The sequence below is a fragment of the Erythrolamprus reginae genome, chromosome 2 (assembly GCF_031021105.1).
Source record: "Erythrolamprus reginae isolate rEryReg1 chromosome 2, rEryReg1.hap1, whole genome shotgun sequence".
NCBI lineage: Eukaryota > Metazoa > Chordata > Lepidosauria > Squamata > Dipsadidae > Erythrolamprus > Erythrolamprus reginae.
Window position 1 is genome coordinate 276,548,161 of NC_091951.1, and position 18,588 is coordinate 276,566,748.

At 40.6% G+C, this 18,588-nt stretch overlaps 1 protein-coding gene across 5 annotated transcripts in view; it reads left to right on the forward strand.

The window, feature by feature from the left end:
- The window catches only part of CEP78 (centrosomal protein 78), a 37,076-nt gene extending 21,517 nt beyond the window's left edge, over positions 1-15,559 (forward strand). For all 5 annotated transcript variants that reach the window (XM_070742716.1, XM_070742715.1, XM_070742712.1 and 2 more), the window contains 7 exons: positions 2,710-2,845; positions 4,837-4,882; positions 5,096-5,239; positions 7,555-7,632; positions 8,844-9,010; positions 11,033-11,183; positions 14,651-15,559. In XM_070742716.1, the coding sequence (XP_070598817.1) occupies positions 2,710-2,845; positions 4,837-4,882; positions 5,096-5,239; positions 7,555-7,632; positions 8,844-9,010; positions 11,033-11,183; positions 14,651-15,145 (1,217 nt within the window). In that variant the 3' untranslated portion in view covers positions 15,146-15,559. The remainder of the gene's footprint in view (positions 1-2,709; positions 2,846-4,836; positions 4,883-5,095; positions 5,240-7,554; positions 7,633-8,843; positions 9,011-11,032; positions 11,184-14,650) is intronic.
- Positions 15,560-18,588: the final 3,029 nt, after the last annotated feature.

Sequence of the window (18,588 nt, forward strand, 5' to 3'; positions counted from 1 at the left end):
TAATGGTGTCAGCTGGCACATCCTTACTGGGAACTTGCCCAGGCTTGAACTTTCCAGGCCTGACCAAAAAACCATTGCTAACTTATGCTAACAGCATGATGTGAACTGTGTGGCTTTGTGTCATATCTGGGCTTGCCCCGATATGACCTTTGACCTACACAAAGAATACTACATAAAACAAAAAAATAAAATAACCTTTTCTTTTGAAATATATAGGATGCATGAAAAATCGGCTCCATAAATAATTTTATATAAATTAATTAATATTCAAATTGGTTATCATTGTCTTCTAAAAGATATCTTACACATTTCACATATGACCTTGAATGTTCCTAAGCACAGTGACATTTTCTCTGAAAAAAAAATAGCCTGACTTTTAGTTCATCCTGTATTTTGCAGATTAGAAGCATGAAAGAAATCCTTGAGCAAATTAATAGCAAATTCTGAAAAATCAAATTACTTTTTCAGCCTTGTCCAATCTGGTACCTTCCAGATATAATGACACTAGAGCAGTAGTTCTTAACTTGGGAGTTGGGACCCCTTTGGGGGGGGGGGGGGGGTGTCGAACAGCCGTTTTCACAGGAGTCACCTTAGACCAGAGGTCCCCAACCTTTTTTGCACCAGGGACCGGCTTTAAGCTAGACCAGTTTTCCATGGCCCGGTGGGGGGGGGGGGAGAGCTAGCTGTCAGCGGCGCCGTAAAAGGGGCGATCAAGAGAGGAATGGGTGAATGAATGGACGGAGGGTGGGAAGGAAGGAAGGAAAGAGGGAAGGGACAGGAACAAAAGAAGGGTGCAAAGGAAGCAAGGAAAGGTGTGAAAGGGGAGAGTAAGAGAGGAAGGAGTGAAAGAAGGGAATGAGGGAGGAAGGAAGGGAGGAAGGAAAAGGAAAGCAAGAAATGGAGGGAGGAAAGGAAGGAAAGAAAGAAAGAAAGAAAGAAAGGGGGAAGGGACAGGAACAGAGGAAGGAAGCAAGGAAACTTATGAAAGGGGAGAGTAAGGGAAGAAGGTAGGAAGGAGAAAGAAAAGAAGAAATAGAGGAAGGGAAGGTAAAAGAGAGAAAGAAAAAGAGCAAGAAAGAAAGCAAGAAAGAGAAAGAAAGAAAGGCAACTTCAAAGAAAGGCTCACTGAGCATCTCTCACTCTCTCTCTCTTTCTATCCCTCTTTCTTTCTTTCTCTTCCTTTCTCTCTCTCCTCTTCCTTTATCTCCTCTCTCTCTCCCTCTCTCTTTCTCTCCCCCTCTCTCCCCCTTTCCCTCTCTCCCTCTCTTGCTATCTCTCCCCCCTCTCCCTCTCTCTTTCTCCCTCTCCCTCTCTTTCTCTCTCTCCCCCCTCTCTCTTTCTCTCTCTCTCCCCCTCTTTCTCTCTCTTCTTCTCACTTTCTCTCTCTTGTTTTCTTTCTGTCTCTTTTGCTTTCTCTCTCTCTCACTCTTTCTTGTTTTCTTTCTCACGCTCTTTCTCTTGTTCTCTCTCTTGCTATCTCTTTCTCTCCCCCCCCTTTCTCACTCTCTCTTTCTCACTTTCTCTCTATCTTGCTGTCTGTTGCTCTCACTCACTCTCGTTCTCTCTCCATTCTTCTCAGCGATGACGCGCGCACGCCCTGCCCGCCTCACCTTTGCGAGAGCACTTTCGCCCCGGGCTCTCAGCAAGGGGGTTTGGAGGAGAGGCGGGGCCGGCGAAGGTGATATTGAATGTCGGGGGAGAACGGGCGGCTGCAAGCGCTCCCTATCCCCCTGCTAGCCCACTCGGAATATTCAAAATAAGAAAAGCCTTCGCCGGCAAAGGTTTTTCTTATTTTGAATATTCCGAGTGGGCTAGCAGGGAGATAGGGAGCGCGTGCAAATACCCGTTCTCCCCCGACATTCAATATCACCTTCGCCGGCCTCCGCTGAGGAAAGCCTTTGCCGGCATTTCCTCTCGTTGTCAAGGAGGCGCAGCGGCGGGCGGAGAGAGGGAAGGAGGGGGGGGGCAGCGGCGTCCCTCCTGGCCTTGGCGGGCCGCCCAACCCTCCCCACCTCCTGCAAACGCGGCGGGCGGCGGGGGGAGAGCGAGGAGCCGGTTCCGGCGGGCGCGGGGCTTGGCTGGCTGGCGGGGGGAGCGCCGCTGGTGATGCGGAAAGGCCGAGGGGGCCCTGGCGCCGCGGACCGGCTGAAAAGCTCCAACGGCCCGGTCCCGGTCCTCGGACCGGCGGTTGGGGACCTCTGCCTTAGACCATGGGGAAAGACATGGTGTTAGGAACTAAAGCTTCTATTCTGGCACCTTGGAACATATTTTTACAATCCGACCAATCACGCATTTACAGTGGGGGTGTCCCTCTGACCTTCCTGCCAATCAGCTTAAAGTTCTGTTGGGAGAATTGACGCTAGACTTATCGTTGGGAATCACCACAACATGAGGGACTGTATTAAGGAGTCGCGGCATTCGAAAGGTTGAGAAGTTCTCTAGAAAGTATTGGTTTCAATCATTGGGAAGAATTATGTATCAAGAAGATAATTTCGTTATCATTTCTACAGCTGTGGTGGTAGCTTCCACTTGTTGAATATTAAATCTAGAGTTTGTGGAATTAAATAGTTTCTTGGTAGATTGACTAGCTTTTTTTAGATGACTTGGTTTACCATAGAAACTCAATGCTATCCATATTCTTTAACCTAAAAATTCAACACCTGTTTATAGTAGGGTTTTTGAAAATGTCCTTTCTTTTGCTTGGTGCAGGATTTTCATCAAAAAAATCACCCAGTTCTGGTAAGACAATTTCATGGGATCAAGACAACTACGCTCCAAAGCCATTACCCCCAGGGACACGTGGCTTCCTGCCCTGGCGTACTGCTGAACGTGCAAAGCACCATAGGTAATGTATACTGAAAGTGTTAAGTGTATATATGTATATAATATGTATATATGCGTATGCATATATGTGTCAGTGAATAGAATCGTTTTGAAAATAGGTATTCATGCTTTCTCTGCTGTCACGTGTGGTTTTGAAAAACTGAAATCACAAAATACATCTAAGTAATAGTTTTACAGAATGATTGTAGCTAGACCAACCTTCAGCACAATATTGAGAGAATATGCACTCACGCAAAGAAATTAAAAATAATATTCCTGCCACTGAAATAAAATTTTTATTTCATATGAAATAAAAAAATTAACAGGTAAGAATTAAATATTTATTAAAATCACAAAAGGAACGACATCAATATAAACCACAATATTTTTACAAACACAACGAAAATTTACAGAGTTATGAAAACCCCAAATCCTATCTGCTGGAACAGATTTTTATTGCAGTCATTTGCCAGAGTTCCTCTAAAGATGAAATAAAACTTTACACCATACAAAATAAATTTAAAAATAAATAACTATATAGTTGTGACTAGGTCATTGTGAATTTAATGGACAGTGAAACAGACTTTGGCCACATTGAAAGAAACAATTATTCTGGTCAGCTAACAGAATGGATCTGAATTGCTTGAAAAAGAAGATAATGAAATGCAATTGTAAGTCTGTATAAAATATACAAATAATCTTCTGTATGTCACATATCTGTTAGAATTGAGTCTCTTATGTTGAGCCTTAAAAGTACAGTATTTTAATTTTTTCATCCAAATCTACTCAGTCACTTCTGGTACAGTAAATTTGGCATTGAGTCATTTGGCATTCAGTTGATAAGGATGTTGCTTCTCTGATTCTTGCTGGAAATAATAAGGATACAGTAATACCTCATGATACGAACTTAATTGGTGCAAGGAGGAGGTTCGTAAGACGAAAGGTTCGTAAGACGAAACATTGTTTCCCATAGGAAACAATGTAAAGTCAATTAATCCGTGCAACCAAAACCCCCCCCGCAAAAAAACGGCTTTCGGCGACTGCTGGGAAGCCGCGCGGCTGTTTTAAAAGGTGACAGCCGGCCTGGGGGGCTTCCCAGCACCCCCCCGAACCCGGGTTCGGGGGGGTGCTGGCAAGCCCCTCAGGCCGGCTGCGACCTTTTAAAACACCCGCGCCGCTTCCCAGCTGTCTCCCGAAGCCGAATGCGGAAGTTCGGCTTTAGCGTTCGGCTTCAGGAGACAGCTGGGAAGCGGCGCGGGTGTTTTAAAAGGTCGCAGCCGGCCTGGGGGGCTTGCCAGCACCCCCCGAACCCGGGTTCGGGGTTCGGGGGGGTGCTGGCAAGCCCCCCAGGCCGGCTGCTACCTTTTAAAACACCCGCGCCGCTTCCCAGCTGTCTCCTGAAGCCGAACGCGGGTGTTTTAAAAGGTCGCAGCCGGCCTGGGGGGCTTCCCAGCAACCTCCCGAACCAAAATTTTGCCTCTTCTTACGAACTTTGTTCAAGTTACGAACCGGCGTTCGGGAGGCTTCTGGGAAGCCCCGCCGCCCGGCTGTCACCTTTTAAAACAGCCGCGCGGCTTCCCAGCAGTCTCCGAACACCGGTTCGTAACTCGAAAAAAGTTCGTAAGAAGAGGCAAAATTTTTCTGAACCCAGGGTTCGTATCACGAGTTGTTCGTAAGACGAGGGGTTCGTATCTTGGGGTACCACTGTAAAAGGTAATCTGCTGAGGAAAAATAAATAATCTTTCATGATCTGTATTTCATCATCCTTACCAAGTTTTTGAGTCTGATATTTAAGAAACATGGCTTCTTGTTTACATTGCATTCTATAACTAAGTTTTTTTTAAAAAAAATCTTTATGTGAGCTCTGCATTTATAGTAGATAGGATGGTGATGCTAAAGGTGAAATCTTCTGACAAAATAGGATTTACTTTATTGTATTGATAGGTTTACATCTTTAGCTACTGCAAGTGTATTTTGTTTTTAAGTTTTTAAAAAACTTTTATCTTCTTTTAGAGCTTCATCTGAAAAAAGTACCCATGAATTTCCATTGCAGATACAAGTAAGTAAATGAATTCTAATCAATAAATTAAACTTTTATAATTGAATTTTTGAAGAATATTTCATTCAGAAATATTTTAACAAGTGTTCCATAATTTTGACTGTTGACTTATTGTCAACTTTGCCAGTATTGTCAAATATTATATAATATATTTATAAAGTGGGACTTTTAGAATTAGAACTAATACAGTGATATTTGTTTTATATACTCAAGACAGGTATTCCGGTGACAGTGACTGTAGAAAGTGCTTCTGCATCAGAGACTGAAACAGAGAGTACCATGGACAATGTGATTTGCAGAAATGATGCCACAGAATCCTCCAAATTAACCAATTTAAAACAATGGCATCAATTTCAGGTATGGTTATGCAATCAAATTTGGCTTAACAATTTATAAAGCAATTACTAAATAGCAATACAGTGATCCCCCGGGTATTGCGCTCCCGATGATTGCGAAACGGCTATATGGCGATTTTTGAACCCGGAAGTAAAAAAACCATCTGCGCATGCGCGGCCTTTTTTTCTATGGGCACGCATGCGTAGATGGCGCCAGGCAGATCAGCTGCTGGGCGGCTTCCCTGGGTCTTCCCCCGTTCGCCGCTCGCCCGCCCTTCGCCCGGCCACCCGCCGTTCGCCCGCTGTTCGCCCGGCTCGCCCGCCGTTCGCCCGGCCACCCGCCGTTCGCCCGGCTCGCCCGCCGTTCGCCGCTCGCCCGCCCGGCCACCTGGGTTCGTTTGGCTTCGGGACATGCCGGCGGCGACGTTTTAAAACAGCCGCGCGGTTTACCAACTGAGTCCCGAAGTCAAAGGCGAACTTCGGGACTCAGTTGGGAAGCCGCACGGCTGTTTTAAAACGTCGCCGCCGGCATGTCCCGAAGCCAAACGAACCCGGGTGGCCGGGCGAGCAGCGAGCCCGCCCTTCGCCCGGCCACCCGCCGTTCGCTCGCTGCTCGCCCGGCCACCCGGGTTCGTTTGGCTTCGGGACATGCCGGCGGCGACGTTTTAAAACAGCCGCGCGGTTTACCAACTGAGTCCCGAAGTCAAAGGCGAACGTGGGCATGGGCGGCGGGGAAACCCCAATCTTCGGCTCCTCGCTGCTGGGAAGTAAAAACACCATCTGCGCATGCGCAGATGGTGTTTTTACTTCCGCAGCGCTACTTCGCGAAAACCCGCTCGTTGCGGGGGGTCCTGGAACGGAACCCTCGCAATGATCGGGGGATCACTGTATTATGGAAATTATCCTAACAAGATCGCAGCATCCTTTAAAAAAAAAAAATATCTTAAATGAGGTGTAGATGTTTAATGAAGATTACTATCTTCATTTTATTTAATTTTGGTAAGGGATTACATAGTTACATAGCAGTTTTCTTTCCTGTGACATTTTAAGTGAAAGAATACAGTACACATGTGACTACTAGGCAAAGAGACATTACCCAACACCCCCCCCCCGTCCCCCGACTGCCAAAACTCACTGTAATGGAACTTGTGGATGACTTTGGGGGATAATGAGAAGTGATGCTGCCATGAATGGAGGCTCTGGTTCCACCTGCACCCATGCACATACACATACACACACACACACACACACACACAAAAAGTGGCACAAAAGAAGACCTCCCACCACTTGAATAGTGGCGTACAATATGAGCAGAACCAGATGGTAAGAGCAGGTGTTACCAGTGGATAAGCCGGGGTGATGCCCCAAAAGGCAGTGATAAATGTGGGTGGGCCCAAACCTTGTTAATGTGACCTTAGGAGTGCTGCTATAGGTGGAAATCTAAGGACCACTCATAAGCCATTAAAACTTTGAATAGTTGCTGAGTGAATGGACATAAAGGGTGGGGTGGGGGGAACTGTAGAGACATCAATAGAAGCATATGTTGAGACCAACATTGTTTTATCTTTACCATTTTCATTTGTTTTCTATACCATCACATGTATAAATAAAACAGGCAGGATGCAGCCTTGCTTTTATCATTTTGATGAAAGTCTCTGATCTGTAGTCCCTCTTAGAATCTATATCCTTTTTAGAATCTATAAAATCTATATCCCTTTTAGAGATGTAGAGATTTTATATAAAATCTATATCCCTTTTATAATCTATGTCTTGGTATTTAAATACACAATTACAGTCTATAAAATTACCTATTAAATACACAATTACAGTCTATAAAATTACCTTTTATTAAATTATTGATCTACTTAATTTTCTCACTGTCAATTACCTTTTATTAAATTATTGATCATCTTAATTTTCTGACTGTCAATTTCCTTAATGTGGAACGTTTTAACCCAATACTGTACTCGTAATATTTTTCAAGGTTAGACCTAGGTCCTCTGTACAAGTAAAGCATATGGTCTTTAATACAAAGCTTCTTTTTTCTAAGATAACTGGTTCACAATTAACACTAATTTTTAAAGTATGCTTTTGGTTTCAGGTTGCATAATATGGTGTATCTAATAAATTATGGTTAAAATCATGGCTTAGTATAATGTGAATGAGGCAGTACATTATTATTATTTTTTTTTAAATGTTAAAATCTTTCACTTTAAGATCAATGTATGCTTCAACCATAGAAATTTCAAAATTCTAAAATAAGACTGTTTTAAGTACATTGTCTTTAAAATAGCATTGTTAATTGCTTCAGATGATTACAGTTCTGCATTTTGACAGATGGAGTATGAAGAATGTCACTTAAAACTAAAAGAAGAAAGAAAAGCAAGGATGATTGCTGAAGAACGAATAATGGAGGTAGCAAACATTTTCTTGCTTGGATACTAACATGCAATAGGATACAATATTTTTCTTCAAGATGTTTGACCTCTACTTTATTAAAAAAAAGTTTCCATGCTACGTAATATTGTTGGGTAAGAACTGGTAAGAGCTCAAGTTTACCTGCCATGAGGGCCAAATATGAAACCTACAGGAACGTAACACATTATGTACTGTATTTTTCAGAGTATAAGATGCAACAGAGTATAAGACGCATCTTAGTTTTGGGGGAGGAATATAGCTGGGGGGAGGGAATTCTGCCTACCAGGTGTTCATCTGGCTAGTCCTTAGCTGGTTCAGCTTCAGCACATTCATTCACTCATTGGTTTTGAGGTTGGGGATCTTTGGGTCTATGCTTCTAAAGCACAGCGGATTGTTGTAGGGAGCTCCAGTGACTAAAGCAGGCAAAGCAGGGAAGGGGTAAGAGAAGGCAGCAGCTGTTCTGCTTAGCCATTTTGGGCAGCATGTAAGCATTTGTAGACTGAAAATGCAATGCACAGAGCCCAAAAACAAGCCATTGTCAGTGGCAATCTCTGTAGTCAGGAAAAGGATGCGTGAAGGCCGAAAGGTAGGGGCTGGCAAGCGGTTGGATTACATTTGGAGTATAAGACACACCCAAATTTTCAGGCTGTTTTAGGACGGGGAAAAAGTGTTTCTTATGTGCCAAAAATACAGTAGTCACTGAGTTGTTAGGTAACACCACGGTAGTATCTGCTGGGATAGCCACTCCTTTGATTTTTCTCCCTTCCCCCTTTTCATATAGCATCTAAGTATATTTGGTTTTAGGAACTTATAATCTGTATAAACAAATTGGTGTTTTAAAGTTTTCATAATGCACCAGGTGAATTCTGATAAGCTGCATGCTTTTGATATCATAGTAGCAAAACGTTCTTCCTCAGATGAGAAGTAAAAGAACATTAGTTTTGATCTCTTTTTGTCCTTTTCCTTATGGAATTGCAACTTGCAGATGAATTCTCAACCTAGTTGATGAATATTTATTTATATATGTGGCCAGCATTGCTGCATTTCTTTATTACTGCACTCAGATGTGTTGCTTCTTATTTCATCTTTAATCTGGGATACCATAAAGGAAGGGAAGCATCTAAACGAAATGATAGTATTTCATTCCAAAAATCTTTATTGGAGAAGAGGTATTTGCAGTATTAATTTTGTTTCATTATTTATTATAGGTGGAATTGGAAAACACTCAATTACGGAATATAAATTGCTCTCTCTCAGAAGCTGTCCATGCACAGTCAGTAGCCAGCACAATACTAGAAGACGAAGGAGTGCTTAAAAGTATTGAGAATTCTTTCCAAAAGTTTCATGCTTTTTTAGATCTTCTTAAAGATGCTGGGTAAGAGAAGCCATTGATTGCCTTTTGAATGATCCTTGATGCTATATATCTGTGTATAACAGATTTAAAGAATAGCAGTCTTTTATCTTTTAAAATATCAAAATTATGTAATCATTTTTGGAAAGCAAAACTTCTCACCCCCGCCTCCTCCCCCCAGTTTTAAAGAAATTGCGGGGCATATCAGAACAAGTCCAGCACACCCTTTTATTGGAATGAGATTATTGGGGGATAGGGGGAATAAGGAAGAAATCACGTCTTTCATAATATTTTGGCATCTCTGTTCTTTTTCTTGAGTTTTTATTGTATTATATTTATTTTTCTTATAGTTGTGACATATACTGCTCAAACAAATAAAGGGAACGTTTTAAAAAACGGAATACAGTGGTACCTCAAGATACGAACCCCTCGTCTTATGAACAACTCGTGATACGAACCCGGGGTTCAGAAAAATTTTGCCTCTTACGAACTTTTTTGAGTTACGAACCGGCGTTCAGAGACTGCTGGGAAGCCGCGCGGCTGTTTTAAAAGGTGACAGCCGGGCGGCGGAGCTTCCCAGAAGCCTCCCGAACGCCGGTTCGTAACTTGAACAAAGTTCGTAAGAAGAGGCAAAATTTTGCTGAACCCCGGGTTCGGTTCGGGAGGTTGCTGGGAAGCCCCCCAGGCCGGCTGCGACCTTTTAAAACACCCGCGCCGCTTCCCAGCTGTCTCCCGAAGCCAAATGCGGAAGTTCGGCTTTAGCGTTCGGTTTCAGGAGACAGCTGGGAAGCGGCGCGGGTGTTTTAAAAGGTCGCAGCCGGCCTGGGGGGCTTGCCAGCACCCCCCTAACCCGGGTTCGGGGTTCAGGGGGGTGCTGGCAAGCTCCCCAGGCCGGCTGCGACCTTTTAAAACACCCGCGCCGCTTCCCAGCTGTCTCCCGAAGCCGAACGCGGAAGTTCGGCTTTAGCGTTCAGCTTCAGGTGACAGCTGGGAAGCGGCGCGGGTGTTTTAAAAGGTCGCAGCCGGCCTGGGGGGCTTGCCAGCACCCCCCCGAACCCCGAACCTGGGTTCGGGGGGGTGCTGGCAAGCCCCCCAGGCCGGCTGTCACCTTTTAAAACAGCCGCGCGGCTTCCCAGCAGTCGCCGAAAGCTGTTTTTTTGCGGGGGGGGTTTTTGGGTGCACGGATTAATTGATTTTACATTGTTTCCTATGGGAAACAATGTTTCGTCTTACGAACCTTTCGTCTTACGAACCTCCTCCTTGCACCAATTAAGTTCGTATCATGAGGTATTACTGTATAACTTCAAGTAAATCAAACTTCTGTGAAATCAAACTGTACACTTAGGAAGCAACACTGATTGACAGTCAATTTCATATGCTGTTGTGCAAATTGAATAATTGTGCAAATGAAATATTCAATGAGAATTATTTATTATTTATTTATTTATTATTTATTAGTTTTGTAGGCCGCCCCTCTCTGCAAACATGGAATGAATATTTCATTCATTCAGATCTGGGATGTGTTATTTGAGTGTTCCCTTTATTTTTTTGAGCAGTATATTTTAAAAGTATTTTTAAAATATATCTGAAGATGATTTACATTTTCTTATACTTTTAGAGCATGGCTGGTACCTGGGATTCTCTTATCTCCAATAAAATAGTAATTTAGTTTCTTCTACTGTTTTAGAGCTTAATTATATAAATTTGGTTTTTAAATTAAAAAAATTATAATTTCATTTTAAAAAAATGCATTTGTCATATTTTCGCCAGGCATGGGGGAACTGAGACATCCTCCCTCAGGTTTTTATATTTTATGTTTGGTATGTATGTGTTGTATGGTTTTAAATTACTGGGGTTTTAGAGATGTTTTAGTTTAATATTAGATTTGTTTCAGTGTTATATTGTTTCTATTGCTGTTGTGAGCCCCCCCGAGTCTTCAGAGAGGGGCGGCATACAAATCTAATATTAATAAATAATAATAATAATAATAATAATAATAATAATAATAATAATAATAATAATAATAATAATGTTCATATTTTGCAGTCTTGGACAGCTTGCAGCAATGGCTGGTATAGATCAATCAGATTTTGGTGTATTACATCATTCCCAAATGACTTCTACTGTAAAGCCAACCGTGATAGAAAGTGAGAAGTCATTTGAAGAAGAAAGACAAGAACACATGCAAAATTTTAAAGTAAGCTTGTTAACTCACTGCCCAGAATACATAATTTGTTTTTTTTTTTAAAACTATTTGCTTGTTTTCACCTATAAAATTTTCAGGTAGTTATCTTTTGCATTTATCTTTCCTCTTCTACGGTTGAACAGCCTTGTAAATAATAATGAAAATAATAGAAATAACAAATATTCATTTAATGACGATTATAGCATCTCAACTATGTTGTATTTTGATTATTTGTGTTCTAACTAAAAGTGTAGTATGCAGGAAATTTTAAACAATGTTTTGTTTTGTTTTGCAGTCAGTGGTGTCAAGTCTATTAAATTTTAAAATATTTTGTGAGTCTATTAATTTTATAACTTGGTTGATTAATTTAGAGGCCATCAATTCCAATATAATTCCAGGTATAGACAGTCCTTGATTTATGACCACAATTGAGCCCAAAGTGTCTGTTGGTGAGACAGTTGTTAAATGAGTGTAGCTCCATTTTGTGACCTTTCTTGTCATAGTTATTAAGTGAATTGTTGTAGTCATTAAGTTAGTAATTTGGTTATTAAGTGAATTCAACTTTCCCATTGACTTTGCTTGCTAGAATATTGCAAAAGGTGGTCACATGATCCCAGAACATTGCAACTATCATAAATACGATCTGCTCACTGTGTTCAATTTGATATGAACTGCACACCAAGCATCCAATTTAATAACATGACCATGGGGATGCTGCAATGGTCATAAATGAAGAACAGTCATAAGTCACTTTTTATACGGAAAGCTTAGCTTTACTATTAACTAGTGAGCTTTACTATTAGCTACTGAGACTGCATATTTGAAAAAATCTTAGAAAATTGAAGATATTTTGGATTTTAAAATAGACAACAGATACCTGAAGCACAGGGTACCAGATGATATTGTTATTACTACATGCATTTTATATATATCTATTCAAATAATTCTGTTATTAAGTTTTTACTAGCCTATTATGGGCTCACAGAAAGAAATTAGAACATGCTCTCTGTCCTTTTATCATTTATTGCATTTCTGTGCAGCAATTTGAAGATGCATGGTGCTTGCGGCAAGCCCACCAATTGGTCTGAGTCATTTCCTCATAATTTATTGCTACCACTGAACATTTAGCATAAGAATTTGTGTTTTAAGTGCTTTACATAGAGTTGTTCTGCCCCAGCACCAAGCCCCAAATAATTAAGCACACACAAACGTCCAAACACAGTTTGTTTTAGTAAGTAAAGCAAAATCTCATAACTTCTTAGAAGTGTACACAGCACAAGATAGGCAGAAGTTATTCTGTTTAAAAAAAACCCCAGCTGTTAAAACACTATCTTAACAGCTGACTGAAGTCCAAGAAATAATTGGCAGGTCTTACTGTACTTGGCACAAGTCCCAAAACTAGAAAATGCAAGAAACAAGATCTGGGCTGGAATGCAAACTAGAACCATGCAGAAGTCAAGATTCAGGAACAACGTTGCAAGAAACAAGATCTGGGCTGGAATACAAACTGGAACTGCGGAAGTCAAGATTCAGAAGCCACATTGTTCCCTGCATTATGCTCAGTGTGATTAGGACTTAAGTAGTCTAAGAGTGTGGCCAATTAGCCTGCATTTCTACTCTTGAGGTGATCTCCTGCACAGCCACTCTTGCCTGCTAACATCCCTGCGTGCCCTAGCATCCAGAAAAAGAGGCTCCTCCTCTTCTTCTGCCTCACTCATGTGCCCCTCCTCGCTATAGGACTCAGATGCCAGGTGCACCAGCGTATGGTACTGCGCCACAACCGCCTCTTAGTAATGATGGGTGAACGCAACGGTGTTCGGGTTCGGCAAGTTCGGACGAACTTTACGCAAAATTCGGCCGAACCCGAACAGGGAATCCCACCAAGAGATTCCGGGGGCGGAGCTTTGATGTCACGTATACCGGCAGGTTGCTAAGGACGCCAAGGTGATCACTTCCTAGATTCCATGGAATCTAGGAAGTGATCACCTTGGTGTCCTTAGCAACCTGCCGGTGACATCAAAGCTCCGAATGCGACCCCGAACTTTGCCTGAAGTTTCAAAAAATTTCGTGTTCGTGTTCGGCATACCGAACACCACAAAATTCAGTACGGACCCGAATTGTGCGGGTTCAGTTCACCCATCACTACCTCTTAGTTCTTGGGATCCATGATCAGCTGCAGGGGATGCGGGCGGGCCACAGCAAGAGTTACTTCATTCAGTTTCTTGAAATAGCTGATAATGAAAGTCCCACTGACATACAGCTTTTGAAAAAGAAATTACATCACCTTCCAAATGTAACAGATTATATAATGAATATAGTTAAGTAATGTATGATTTGCTTTATGTTTTTAATTCTAAAATATCAAATGGCAAGGCCTCAAAAGATAGATAGAATTTTTTATTGGCCAAGTGTGATTGGATACACAAGGAATTTGTCTTGGTGCATTTGTTCTCAGAGCACCTAAAAGAAAAGATACGTTCATCAAGAATCATAAGGTACAACACTTAATGATAGTCCAGGTACAAATAAAATGCTTTTATATTATACTGTACTGCTCAAAAAAATAAAGGGAACACTCAAATAACACATCCTAGATTTGAATGAATGAAATATTCTGATTGAATATTTTGTTCTGTACAAAGTTGAATGTGCACAACAGCATGTGAAATTGATTGTCAATCAGTGTTGCTTCCTAAGTGGACAGTTTGATTTTATAGAAGTTTGATTTACTTGGAGTTGTATTGTGTTGTTTAAGTGTTCCCTTTATTTTTTTGAGCAGTGTATTTACATCTTAACACTGAGCTAGTTCTGAAACAGGAACCATGAAGTAATAGGTTTACATCCTAACTAAACTGAGTTATGGTAGTATTTCGATATTCTGAATGTGTTAGACATTCAGACATATAGTTCAGACATCTGAAGTGGCACTGTTAAATTGTGAAATAACTCATTCGGTTTATAGGAATTGTCATTCTTGTGACTGATGGTAGCATGTGCCATTAGCAGCATAGCTAACACAGGCTGGATCATTACGAAAAGGAAGATATTGGAAGCAATTATTAACTACACATTTGGAAAGTTTTGTAAGATTTGCATGTTTCCTTGTACTGTACTTTTGAAGCATAGCATATCATGGGAATGGGAATAGGAATAGAGCTGGAAGGGACCTTAGAGGTCTTCTACTCAAGTTCCCTGCTCAAGCAAGAGAACCTTTAATATTTCAGATAAGTGACTGTCTACTCTAGTCTCTTAAAAACCTATGCACCCATGATTTCTGAAGGCAAGCTGTTCCACTGGGTAATTGTCATCACTGTTAGGAAGTTTCTCTTTTATGCAGAAAACAGCGATAGTCTGTATATCATGACATACGTATCAGTGGAATTTCCCACAACAATATCTGTTAGGTTTCCGAATAGATTACATTTAGAAATACCAATTATTTCAAACTCATTTTTAATTGTTCTAATTTTTCTTCCTAGAATGGTGGCTCTACCTCATTTCAGAATCCTCTCATTTTCCAGAAAGTCTTTGATTCATGTCAAGCAGTAAGTAGTGACCCACCTGCAACAGCAAAAACTCATGACTGTCAAGGTGTTGGTCCATCCCAGCAAAGTTTGTGGCAAGACATAGAAGCTAAAATAGATAGTTGGAGAATAGAAGATCATGAATCAAAACCCACCCAGACAGCATCTGAGAAGAACAGCCAACCTCTAGAATTGGAAACAAGGCATTCCTCAGTGAGGCAAATACTTACCACTCGACTTTCAGTCTCTGAACCCGTTATCAATGTGCTTGGTAACAAATTTGCTGCTCCTGTTGTTGAAAATAGTAAAGTTTCCTCAAAAAAACTTTCTTACACCACAGGCTTTACTACAGAAGATAAAAATCTACAACAGACTGACCTATCTAGAAATGACACAGTGGAGTCTGATTCTGAAATACAAGAAAGCATCCATTCAGTAGAAAGTTCTTGAAGGACCCATTGTTCACTGAAATGAATTTACTGCATAAATCTTTGGTGTTATCCAAAATTATTATGCAATAATTTACATATGGCGACAAAAATAGAGAAGCAGTTACCAGATGCTGCTGAATAACAATTCCAGTATCCCATATGATTGGTCCTATTGGTTGGAACTGCTAAAAGTTGTAACTTAACAACAAAAACAATCTGGAACATCAGAATTTCCTCACTTTTGCATGTAAGGATTTGCTTTTTTATATCTACCTTTTTTGCCATGTGAGTCTTTAAGAACTTTGTTGCCAGTATTCCAAAAGTTTGCTCATTTTGATTTTTATATGGTTTTATAAAGAATCTGGTGTGATTCAAATTCTCATTTATAATTAATTGTAATGTGAATAAAGTTTTTATATGATTCTAAGTAAAAGAGGATTTTTGTTTGTTATTTTTATCATTTTGGTGATCTGCTTAGTACCAAATTTTATCCATTCTCAAATTGAGTTTCATTGCTGCTGCAAATTAACTAAAATTAAAAGGATTTTTTAAAAAGCTTTGGTGCATTTTTGTCAGAAATATAACTTGTTTTAAATGATAGCTTGGATACTTTAAGGTTTTTAAAAATTTAATAATTTAACTATTAAAAACAATTCATTATTTTTTCCCCAGGAATTTATATATCCAGTTTGTATGTGGAACAGCTTTGCATTAATAACGAAATTTTATATCCCTGCATTTCATTAAGCCATTACTAAATGTAAACTATAAACAAGATAGAACCTTACACATCCTGAGACAGTGCACAGCCACTGATTACGCCAAATTCCAATTACATGTTTAACCCCCCCATCAATCTCACTTCCTTGTCATAAAAAATATATGATGTAGTTTTAATAAACTTATTTAAATTTGAATAAAATAGAAATTACAAAAGGTCCTTGACTTAATGATCACAACCCTGACAATTGAAAAAAAAGGAAAAAAAGGAACTTAGTTTCGACTAGTTTGTCGTGCACCACTGAATCAAAGGCTTTACAGAATGTCGATGTAAATTGCATCAATTGCTTTACCCTGGTCAAGATATGTGGTCCAAATATTTCTACAGTTTAGGAGTTGCAGATTACAGGACAATTTCCCCCCCCGAACCCCAACTGCTTGTTACAAAGCAGGTTGTTTGTCTCTACGTGAAGGGTGATGTATTGGTTTATAATTGATTCCATAACTATAGATGATGCAATACAGTGAGATTGGTCTGTAATTTTCTACTAGACTAGGTTCTCCCTTTTTAAAGATGGGTATAACTGTAGCTAATGACCATAGGTCAGGCAAGGAGTTGATAGATTGTACATAGAGGTTCAGCTAGGGCGGTGGCAAGCTTTTTCAAAAATTAAGGCCCAGATATTTTGTGCCCATTAAGAAATCCGGGTCAATCTATTCATAAACAAAAGACTTCATCTCCAATGAGGGAATTAAAATTTACATTCTCCACCACCCAAATTTTAAGAACAGGACATGACCCTTTAGGACAGTAATGGTGAACCTATAGCATGGGTGCCACTGGTGGCACACGGCGCCATATCTGCCGGCATGCCTGCCGTTGCCCTAGCTTAGCTCCAGCACGCATGTGTGCACTGACCAGCTGATTTGCAGCTCGCACAGAAGCTCTGGGAGGGCAATTTTGGCTTCCAGAGGGCCTCCAGGGGAATGGGGGAGGGCATTTTTACCCTCCCCCAGCTCCAGGGAAGCCTTTGGAGCCTGGGAAGGGTGAAACACGAGCCTATTGGGCCCACCAGAAATTGGTAAACAGGCGGTTTCTGGCCTCCAGAGGGCATCTGAAGGGCGGGAAAAGCTGTTTTTGCTTTCCCCACGCATTGAATTATGGGTATGGGCACTCACACATGTGCGATAGTACGCACCCATGCTTTTTCGGCACCCAAGGGAAAAAAGATTTGCCACCACTGCTTTAGAACATAATAGAAATTACCCCACTACCATTTAACAAAAGATACAGAGCTTGCTACATTGTACAACCTCCTAAGGGCATTTCAGATATTGCAAAACCCCCAGCAGAATTTCAGAAACTACAAAAAATGTTGCACTGGTTAAGCTAATTTGTCAGCTGTCCCAGAACTGCACATTGTGAGTGTTGGTACTGTTCCTCAATGAAAGGACCTCCTTTCTTAAGCAGCCTCCATTTTATTCCCGGCTTGGAACTGGACCTGGATTTTTCTTCCAACCCTGTTATGTCCTAAATATCATTTCCTATCCACAGAATTTGGGTGGGGAATGTAAATCCTTAATCCTATCAGCTCCAGCCTGGGCAAGTTATGGCTGAAGGTGTTTATGAATAGGATGGCCTAATCCTGTGCTGGGGAGTCTATGGCACACGTGCCAGAGGTGGCATGCAGAATTCTCTGTGGGCACACAGGCCAGCTAGTCTTTACATGTACCAGAGCTGGTGGCCATGTGCATGTCGGACACCTGATTTTTGGATTTCTGGTGCTCTAGTGTGCACATACACTTGCACACACGCATTTCAGTTGGGCATTCGGTGATGGAAAGGTTTCCCATCACTGGCCTAGTCTTTATTTTTTTAAAAACATTTTTTTATTATCATACAGACATTTTGACATATTTATCTCATTTCTCATTTCATTCTTTTACAAAATCCTTATACATATATCCTGTATCATTGCTGCATTTGTTAACACTTTCCTCCATTTCTCCTTTTGGGGAAATATTTTATCCTCCGTCTTTTTAATATTAACAATAAAGAATATTTTAATCTGAGGATGGGGGGATTCCTACAGTTCCATGAACAGACATACTATTAAAAGTGTTTACTAAAAAATCAACGCAAAAGCATGCCTTATTTTCCACAAGGATTAGTAAAGCTACTTTTTATCAATTTTAAAACATAAAAATGAATTAAATTACTACGAAGTGCTTTGCATTGTAATAGTTTAGGCTTTTATTTTAAATCTTTCTTATAAAATCAGTATTTAATTTGCTGTCTGCACATGTAGTTTATAGCTGAAAGCATAATGGGACTTTTCATTATCATTGCACTGGAGGGGAAAAAAGCCACACATGATGGTTAACGTTTTACTCTTGGGTGCTTTATGTTTGAGGGTCAAAGAGTTTAAATCAATATACTGACGTTTTTGGTTGCATAACTAATCAGAAGATAAGGAACACTCATTTAGATTTTTCATCTTTCAGCTTCTCTTCTGATCTAAATTGCTTAGATTGGTTCTTGGACAGTTTTTTATATGCAATTTTTCAGTACTATACTGTACTTTCTGGAAGGTCACATGCAACCCTTGATAATGTTTTTGCCAGATTTTTTTTTATCACAAATGAGAACATTTGTTCTTTCAGTATGACATCAGTTTGCCCATTTTGTAATCATGAAATACGCTTTGAATGCAATATACATAGTTCAAAAAATCAGTGGCT